Source organism: Oryza brachyantha, chromosome 9, assembly GCF_000231095.2.
Source record: "Oryza brachyantha chromosome 9, ObraRS2, whole genome shotgun sequence".
In the NCBI taxonomy this organism is placed as follows: Eukaryota; Viridiplantae; Streptophyta; class Magnoliopsida; order Poales; family Poaceae; genus Oryza; species Oryza brachyantha.
Window position 1 is genome coordinate 8,351,019 of NC_023171.2, and position 10,073 is coordinate 8,361,091.

The 10,073-nt window shown below is 46.5% G+C and overlaps 1 protein-coding gene across 1 annotated transcript; it reads right to left on the minus strand.

Annotated features, from left to right (window-relative positions):
* Nucleotides 1–484: 484 nt before the first annotated feature.
* On the minus strand, nucleotides 485–9,383 carry LOC102716530 (endoglucanase 22). The gene is made up of 4 exons (XM_015840847.2): nucleotides 8,689–9,383; nucleotides 8,257–8,457; nucleotides 7,912–8,166; nucleotides 485–1,552 (listed from the first exon to the last, which is right to left on the minus strand). The coding sequence occupies exons 1-4, from the start codon at nucleotides 9,181–9,183 to the stop codon at nucleotides 824–826; spliced, it is 1,680 nt and encodes a 559-aa protein (XP_015696333.2). The 5' UTR covers nucleotides 9,184–9,383; the 3' UTR covers nucleotides 485–823.
* Nucleotides 9,384–10,073: the final 690 nt, after the last annotated feature.

Here is a 10,073-nt window from a genome sequence, read left to right on the forward strand (position 1 = left end):
CATTTTGCTTTGAAAGGCCCACTCCCAAGCTTTGCGATATCAGCCCAATTCAACATAGAACAGGCCCCAAGGTAGGGACGGCAGTGGGTAAGTTCAGGCATAGGTAAAGCAAATTCAGGCAACGTAAATTATCACTAAACTAGCATAGTTTCCTCAAAGTTCAAGACAATGAGCCAAGTAAGAAAGAGCTTGAGAGATAGGTAAAAATGAACGAACAAATGTTGTTCACGGATAAAACATAATACCTGGTTATCGCCTACAAGTTTTTCGAGTCTTGAGTGGACATGCTCACAAGCAAAAAATTAAATTAAATTAAATTAAATTAAACCCAAACACATACTCATGAGGCACAATAGCCATTGATAACTGAATTCGTGGGTAAAATTAATTAACATTACTAGGCCAAAGATAGGCAAAGAGCGAATATGTAGGGGATAATGAATCTTGCAAAACAACACTCAACACATTCAGAAAGAGATGCACAAGCAGGCAACATGTAATGGTCTATATAATATGTACCACCATTCCAGTAAATATTACAGACCTTTTTAAATTTGCTTTGATTCAGTTCTGAGACCTACCTTAAAAATACAAGTAACTAATGTTTTTTTCACCTTCATCTCCTGCTTAATTATGGCACCCATTCACTATCTTTTCTTGTTTGTTTTTTTTCACCAATAATCAAATCCCTCTCTTTACCTCTCTCTCTCTCGTATTAACACTTCAAAAAAAATTTAGTGAAGTTTTTAAGTAGAAAAAGGCAAGTATACGAGAAAGAAAAAAGAATTTCCCGCGCAAACCACCACGGCCCACTACTACCTTTTTATCTACACTCCGCCGACAGCCGCAGCGCCGCCGCTGCCCCCGGCCGGTGGCACTCCTCCGGCGAGCTGCCGGAGTCGGCCGGCGGCGGCGTGGTGGTGGCGAGGCGATGCAGCCTGGCGAAGACGGCGACCATGGGCGCGGTGTTGTACGTGCAGGCCTCGGTCTGCATGTAGTTCCCGCGGTCGTCGCGGAACTCGTCGCGGCGGCTGGGCCCGCCGACGATGGCGCCGACGAGCACGTTGGGGTTGGGGCGGCCGCGGCCGAACCAGTCGTCGAAGCCCTGCATGCAGCCGATGAAGCGGTTGTCCTCCTTGTGGGAGACGATGGAGGCGCCGCGGTGGTGCACCCGGACGGGGAACCGGCGGCCGTAGCCGACCATGTAGCTGAGCCGCAGCGGGTTGCGGCCGAGGATGTAGTCGGCCTGCGAGCGCGCCAGCGCCAGCATCTCGGCCGGCGCCGCCGGGCCGTCGGGGCAGCGGAGGAGGCCGTCGGCGCCGGAGGAGGAGGAGAGGTAGTGGGAGTAGGCGGTGAGGAGGAAGGCGGCGCTGGAGGCGTACTGGAGGTTGTTCCACTGGCGGACGTAGAGCATCCCGCCGGGGCTCCGGTCGACGTCGCTGCCGTTGTTCCGGCCGAGGCACGCGCACAGGTAGTGCTCAGCCTTCTCCCTGTACTGCTCCAGCACTCCCCGGTGCCTCGCCGCCGCCTGCGCCTCGCCGTCCAGCACCAGCTGCATGCATGTACCTCACAAATTTAAAACTCAGTGACAAAAATAAATTTCACACAAATTCGATCCATTCCCGTTTTGACTCCGAGACAGTTGTTTTTACATTTTATGTATTATCACGATATTTTACATTTTTACAGTAGTAGCTAGCTTAACGTGGTAGAGCGAGCAACACGGTTAAAACTAAAAGTTTTTTTTAATCATCGACAGATTCTGGCACTGGATTTAATTAGTAACTACTATACCAAATTTTCAAATATTATTCTAGAAAATATAGCTTGATAAATGTGTTCGTGATAATATACGATTGATAATGAGAAATAACATACTACGAATCCGCGATACAATATTATCGATGGTTTTTCTAAGCAGATACAACTACAGGATGCAACAATCAGATGGAACAGTACTGGCAGAAATCAGATGGAACAACGCGGCATTGCTGTCAGATACTCGAGTGCCGTCTTGTGTCCACAGTGTGGCAGCATGGAACGTGCAGAGGTCGGCCTGGTGGTAACACCGCCGTATGTTTCATTTATTTTATAATCTAAAATTTAAATTTGAAATTAATTTTAGACTATTTCTATCATATTTTATTTGTTTATAAATCGATAAGAACACGTATATAAAAAATTTATTTATAATTGTTTTTCAAATACTTGGCTTGTTTTTTCTTTAAAGAAGCAAAAAGACGACCGCTGTGCAACACATATTAACACGCACGCAGGCACGAGTGCTCCCTAAGCGTTTTTTTTATCTATCGAGCATTTGATCATATTAGAAAAAATTATAAAAAAACATAAATAAAATTCGTCAGGTGTAAAATACTGTTTATATTTTATCATCTAATAAAATCATTAATCGTAATTTTTAAAATAAGATAAAGGAGTAAACATGGCATCTAAAAACTAAAAATTAACTTAAAAGTGAGCAGTTAACAAGCTAGACCGACCGACCCAACCGGCTAATCAATGCACAGCTGATCGATCGATCGGTCTAGGGCGCTGTTTAGATTGAAAAAAAATTTAGAAGAAGTGTCACGTCAAATATTTAACAGTTTTCAGATGCGAATGAAAAAACGAATTTCACGGATAGAGTGCAAACCACGAAACGAATTTTTTGAGCCTAATTAATTCGTCATTAGGATATATTGGTTACTGTAGCACTTATAACTAATCATGTACTACCTCCGTTTCATAACGTAAGATTTTCTAACGTATCCTAAATTCATATAGATATCAATAAATCTTAGACATATATATAAACAATATACATTGGTTAATAGATGAATCTAAATATAGCTAAAACGTCTTACATTATGAAACAAAGAGAGTACTAATTAAACTCAAAAGATTTATCTCAAGATTTTTTGCGTAACTGTACAATTAGTTTCTTGTGCAATTAGTTTCTTGGTTAATCTATGTTTAACTCGAACACAGTACGCAGCAAGCTAGTAGAAGCAATCAATCACGAGCAGCGAGCTAGTAGTAGTATATTGTGCGGTCCAGCTAGCTCTCGGTCGCCTGGAGCTGAGCCCGACCGGCGCGTCGCTGCGTTAGCTGTCGGTGGCTCGCGCGCTTTCCCCCCCACCACCTACAGCCGCACATGCGCTCGCCGACAGGTGGGGCCGCCCAGGCGACGGAGCATCTGCCACGTTTACTAGGAGGAAGCTAGCTTTATGACCGAGAATAATGTGGAGTTGTTGGCTTGGGAGTGGCACTAGCCGATCAGTGGAGGGCAATTATGGGTGATTTAGTTGCGTTTTCGATTCGATTAATTCTTTTTCCTTTTTTTTTGGAAGACAAGTAAGATCTTGGCCCCGTTCAAATGTGCAATTTGCACGTATGATTAGCCGTTTGGTTTACCGGATATAACACTTGATTACTATATACTCTAATTAATTACTTTCTTAGATTTTTTTACGGCGTTGACCATTCGTCATATTTAAAAAAATTATATAATTATTAATTATTTTATCATGATTTTAGTTATTACTATAGAAACTTTTAGCAATGACTTATAATTTTACGTTGAATATGAATAAAAATTTTGAATAAGACAGACAATCAAACCTATATAAAAAATCAATGGCGCCAAAAGAGAGCAGGTTTTAAGATGGTGTTATTTTCGGAAGGAGGGAGCATCGTAAATTTCAAAATATATTAATTTACTTTTAAAAATATATACATAGTTTTTTTAAAAAAATATCACAGTGTTCGGTATATACACCCTTAATTAATAATCTAGTAGCCAAAATATCCTCGACTTCGTTTTCACTATTTATTACTGTGCTGGTTTCCTTTTCATGCTAGGAAAGCGGCATATTGTTGTTATTATCGTTATTAGTGGGGACAATTTCGTTCTTAACTAGGAACATCAAGAGGGCCGAGCTAAGAGCAGGAACATCGAGGGCGGCTGAATAGCAGGCATAAAGAGGAGAGATGAGAGGTGAGCTACTAATTTAATTTATAGTCAGCTACACACAAACTCTAAGACAAAATATACGTATGATATGTGAGACCATTATTGATATTTTATAGGTAAATATTATATGAATTAACTATTAAATTAACTATAAATAAATTAGAGTTAATAGTTGGCCATTCTATTAAACTTGCTCTAATTAATACCACATGTCAAAAAGGTGACGACTGCCGTATACTACTGGAGATTAGCTAGCTGTATGACATGAACACTTATTGTGGCCGAGATATTTTTCTTTCTATTTTCGATGTAGTAGTGATCAATAATGGACTGGGGTTGACAGACACGTACAATGGATTATCATAAAGCTAGAGAGATAGAGAGAGAGAGCTGAGAGTACTACTGATTATTATATAATTATTAATCTAGACGTACCATCCCAGATCATCACAGGAAATGTTCTGCATTGAGTCTAACAACCACCCTGATTGCGATATTTTTGCTTGCTTGCTTCATCGTGGAATTATTCTACATAGATTACCTGGCTAATCTAATATAGCTTGGAAATTAACTACGAAGTTGGCATGCATGCACTAAGTTGCTTGCAGGATATACAGAAGGGAAAAAAAACTCGAGCTACCTAATTCTCTTCTTTTCTTCATGGGATGGAACAACGAAATTTTAGCTATGCGGTCCAGTAGAACACTTATTTAATTTCCTTTTTTGCAACATAGTAATTCAATTCATATATCCAGCGAGCTGATCAGGGAGATGAAAAGGGACACGCTACATATATGACTTTTTTTTTAGTTTGTTGTCGGTCATGCATGTCCAAATAAAAATGTCAACATCTTACGACTAGTTGCTCATGCAGCAGCTATATATATATATATTCAAAGCAACTAGCATTAAAAAAAGAATTAAAAATAAAAATAACTGCAATGTTCTATTGAGCACTGCTAGCTAATTTTCAGCAGATTTCGGGGGAATGGACGCACGGTCACATGGACGACCATTCTTTTTTTTTTTTTTTCAAAAAATATCAGTACTGGACCTAGAATAGAAGTAGCCCACGATCGATCAAATCAAGCGTTAATTTGCTCCCAAACAAAAACTCGGATTTTTTTTCAGCAACAGATATATGGATGCTAGCTACGCTGATAAGCCATACAAAATGGTACAATTAAAAATAGTTTATGGTAATATATTGTTTTAGGATTATGTTGTTTATGGTCTAGAGGCCGGGTACGTGCTTCCGGGTGTAGGGACCGAGTTTTTAATCCATTATTAAAAATAAAAGTTGCTTACAGTCTAGAAGCTAAGCTAATGCTGTAAAACAGGTTGAATTCCAAAAACTTAAACCTAAGAGCAACTTTAAATTAACTCCTAATTTTTTAATAATTTTTGTTGCGTCTGATAAGCTCATAACAGACGGCGAGAGCGACCCTGTACTCCACAACAAGCAAGCTCAGGGTTTCTTTAATCTATTTTCAGACCAAAGAGGAGGGACCATTTCAGGTTCTGATCGAAAACAATGCAGGGAAAGTTCTAAAAACAATGCGAGGAAAATGATTTGTGATGTGCCACTCTCAAGTGGAGGAGAAAAAAAAAAGGAGGAGATCGCTAGCGCACCGTGATGACCACGCCAGTGCTGTGTTGTGATGACCGATCGATCGATCAGAGAGCGATGCTTCTCTGGACCTACTTTAACGTTGGGATGGGTCCACGTCACCCGTCCAACTCACACCCCCCTGTTGCCCTGTCACGGCGTGTAGAATTCTTGGGGGGGGGGGGGGGGCAGCACATGCAGAGAGACCTCTGCCGCAGGGTGTCCTGATGATAACTAGTCTGAAACTGGCTATTGCTAGTCGAAACTGAGCTGTTTCCTGTGAAATTTATCTCATCTTAATGTTAGGATTTCATCTTTTCGCTTTTTTTTTATCTTTATTGGTTTAAATCTAAACTTTTAACCTTAAATTTAGAGTTGATTTAGAGTTTTTTATTCGAATTTTATTTTTCAGCTTTATCCGCTAGGAATACGTATATAAATGTTTAATCATAAATTATTTTTTATTTATAAATATACCATTTGTTTTTTTAAAAAAAAAGCCAACCGATCAACCCTAGATAGTCTCTTTCAGGCTCAGTGTACCCCGAGTGAAATGGCCCACCTTGATTATTGGCAATCAGGATGTGATTTATGTGTAAACTGGAACTAGACATGCAAGGGTTCCCGGCACAATGCAAGGAGCATTTTCAGCCATCTATGTCTCAAATTTTTGGTCGCCATCATCTCCTCCTTGGTGACGTGTGTTGGTTGGGACCCTAGCTATAGCCCCAGAAGCAAACAAAGCCATAGTCTCCCAAATTTCTCGCATTTCTTTGTCGCGTCATGTGGAAGATGAGGAGAGGGAGGAAGAAGAAGAAAATCTCAAATCTTTTATATGCTCTCGCTCTCGCATCAGCGAAAGAAGCTGCATCCAGAGATAGCGTCCTTGGGAGGGATACATTGTGATAACACAGTACACTGACCTCATCGACCAACCAGGTCGGCGGCTAGTGGTGACACATCAACTCCGTCGTGTCGCCACCACGTGCCCCGGTGGCCGGCCATCGCCTTGCTTTACAACTCACATGGAAGATGTTTTTTTAAAAAAAACCGAAATGTTTACGGTAAAAATAATTTATAAATAAAATTTTTATATACGTATTTTTAGCGGTATAAAAAATCTAAAAGTTAATGCTGAAAAATAAACTTCGACAAAAAACCCCTTAAAATTACTTTAAATTTAAAGTTAAAAATATAAATTTTAGCTTATAGGAATAGGAATAAACGAAGAGATGGGGTGACAATCGACCAACCTCGATGTCTCCGCCCATGCAGTCTTTGCATCGATCATCTATCGATCAATTGGCAATGTGGCTCTGACAGATTACGTACGAGTCTTTATCTACTAAACTAAGCTAAAAGACGATATCTTTTCCAACCAAGAGCAGCCTAAGACAACAGGATCAAGTCATATACCTTAGTGGTTAAGCCATCTTTTACTTCCCAGGAAAGATGTTGCGAGTTCAAACCCTAACAAGCAGATCAGTGGTTGTGGTTTTGGATGTTTTCAATGATTCTGTCCTCCCTTCTGTTAAGGGCTCAGATTCATGTATGGCTCAAAATTCTGAAAGGGAATAGCTAATCCTGAATGCAACACTGAAGTGGACAGGCAGAAAAAGGGCCATGCTTAATTAGCATAAAAAAACTAGCAGCTTTCAGGAGGAAATTAAAGGCTCTGCCCCAGATGCTCAGCCATGTGAGAGTCAGTACGTAGCAACACTGGATGGATGCTCAACTTCTCCAACCGCCATCATTGCAGCTACTGGTAGTAGCTAAGCCAGTACACACTCTCACTGATCAAAAGATTCAAAGATGAAGAAGATCAAGTGGACTTAGTCGATGAACAGTTCAGTCTTTTGGAGGTATCTCCATGTCCCCAGTCCACTCCCTCTCCTAACGTTTCCATGGATGATTGAGAGGGAACAGGGCAGTAGAGCAGTACGCTTACATGTATTTTTCTCCATGTATCGTGATTGATTAATTCGTGATCAGGGCAGGATGACTACCTAATCGGTGAGCAGTGCATGCAGAGGTGTGGATCCTACTTGGCTTCTTTTGGGGAGCAAGAAAAGTATAGGCCATGTGGTGACATTAATTCCCCTTTCCTAAGCACGAACACCCCCAGCTCGATCAATGGTTCATCCGTCGATCTCACTCTCGATTACCCAGTAGTAAAAAAAATGATCGTAGGCTGGTCACCATGGTTAGAATTGCAGCTAGGGCGGCGGCGGCTCAGCAACCCAACTACCAGTGGTAGCTTCCATGGAGCTACTGCAGTAAATTGATGTAGCTAGCTAGTGCTAATACGATGCAGAGAGAGAGGAATTACCTTGGCGGCGAGGACCTGGAGGCCGGCGTACTTGACGTCCCAGCTGAACTCGGTGATGGCCCAGCCGACGCCGCCGAAGGAGTCGGCGTTGTCGACGGCGTAGCGGAGGTACTCCTCCCTCCCGGTGGCGCGGTGCAGCCACAGCGCCGCCCACAGGAGCTCGTCGTGGTACCCGCTCACCGACGCGTAGTAGCTCCGGACCTCCTCGATGCTGCTGTCGTAGCTGCCCCTGTACCTGTTGCCGAACTCGAACAGCTGCGCGTACGTGGCTCACCGATCAGCTCAGAGGTCGCCGTCGATCGATCGATGCATGCGTGGAGTACGTGCGTGCGTGCGTGGGCGTACCTGCTGGGCGTGGTGGAGGAGGAGGTGGGAGTAATGCGGGTTGGAGCGGCGGAAGACGATGGAGGCGGCGGCGAGGGCGGCGGCGGTCTCGCCGGCGAGGTCGGAGCCGGGGTTGTCCTTGTCGATGCGGTACGCCTGCCGCGACGTCGTCATGTCCTCCGGCCGCTGCCAGCAGTAGTGGTCCGTGTCGCCGTCCCCCACCTGCGCAGGACATGGCCGGCCCCCACCGGTCAGCGACTCTCACACCGCCATTAATGGCCATCTCCGCTCTCAAGCAGCAGCAGCAGCAGAAGCAGCGAGAGTGAATTGATCACTGAGAATGAATGCCTCGTTTTGGCGGCAGTTCTTTGAATTGCGCGCGCGACATGATCGATCGATCGGTGGCGTACGCACGTACGTACGTAGACGCGTGCATGATGATACGTAACGTACCTCGGCCCAGTAGACGAAGGGGTGGGTGTGGGCCTTGACGAAGTAGTCGGTGCCCCACTTGATGGCCTCGAGGGCGTGGTGCCACTCGCCGGCGGCGGCGATGTCGTCGGCGAAGTCGATGGCGCCCCAGGCGAGCATGGTGACGGTGAAGGCCATGGGGAGGCCGAACTTGACGTGGTCGCCGGCGTCGTAGTAGCCGCCGACGAGGTCGACCCCTTGCTGCAGCCCGTCGGTGAGGCCCGAGTGGCCGCGCCACGTCACCCGCTGGCGGTACGGCAGCCGCCCCGACCGCTGCGCCTCGAAGTAGAGCAGGCTCTTCTCCAGCGCCTCCCGGTAGTCTAGCCGCGGGCGCTCCTCCTCCTGATCCCCCTCCCCCACCTCCGCCGCCGCCGCCGCATCGCGTGCTACTAGCAGCACAAGGACGAGAACGGCGGCGGCGGCGGCGGCGAGGAGGGAGATAGCGGGTGGCTGCGGCCGGGCGCGGCCACGGATCATGGCACGGCCGGTGGCGGCGGCGCCGTGCGGTGGTGGTCGACCGGTCGAGCCGTCGGGCTAGCTGCTGCCGCGCGCCTCCCCACCGCTCCTCGGTCCTGTCTCTGCTTTATATTTTTTTTCTCTCGTAGTAGTAGTCCTGTTTGCTGGCTCGATCTCCTCTTTAGTATTCAAGCAACCCGGCGATTTGCGGGAGCAAGCAAGTGAAAACAGAGGAGGCAGGCAAGCGAAGGAGCTTAATTAATCAAGCGAGAGCGTGTTCAAAGCGTCTCCAGGTGCGCGGAGGAAATGATCGGCGGGGGGCCCCGCGCGCACGCACCCGCACCCGCACCGCAACGCAACGCACCACGTACGACTACCGCCCCTCGCGCGTGCGTGCGCCGCTCGGGTCGGCTCGGCTCAGCCTCCCGCCCGCGCGCGCCCCGCGCTACGTGTCCGCGACGACGCGCTTCCAAATCTCGCGCATTTCGCCCGGTGCGCCGTGCGCATGCCGGTTGGTTGACACACCGAGACGGAGGCCGGGGGGATTTGGGTTGTGTTGCCGTGTTGGGAGCTGCGGTTGGGGGAGGGGTGGTGGTGGTGGTTTTGACCGCCGCGGCGCGTGCGGAGGTTGGGGTTAGCCATCTACCGGCGGACGCCGTAAGACATGGCATGTTTGGAGGGGGGGTTGGAGTAGGAGCCCACGCGAGAGAGCGCGGCGCCGGTGAGCGAGCGGCCACCACCACCAACGCGAGCGAACGCGGTCCAGTCAGGGATGAGGGGGGTGTTGGTCAGAAGCTAGCTAGGAGGATATTGACAGTTTGAGAGGCAGCAGCAGGGGGGTGGATCAGGACACATTACTGTGGATGATGGCGCAGCCAACAAGGCTGATGGGGGTCATGGGGGTGGGGTTT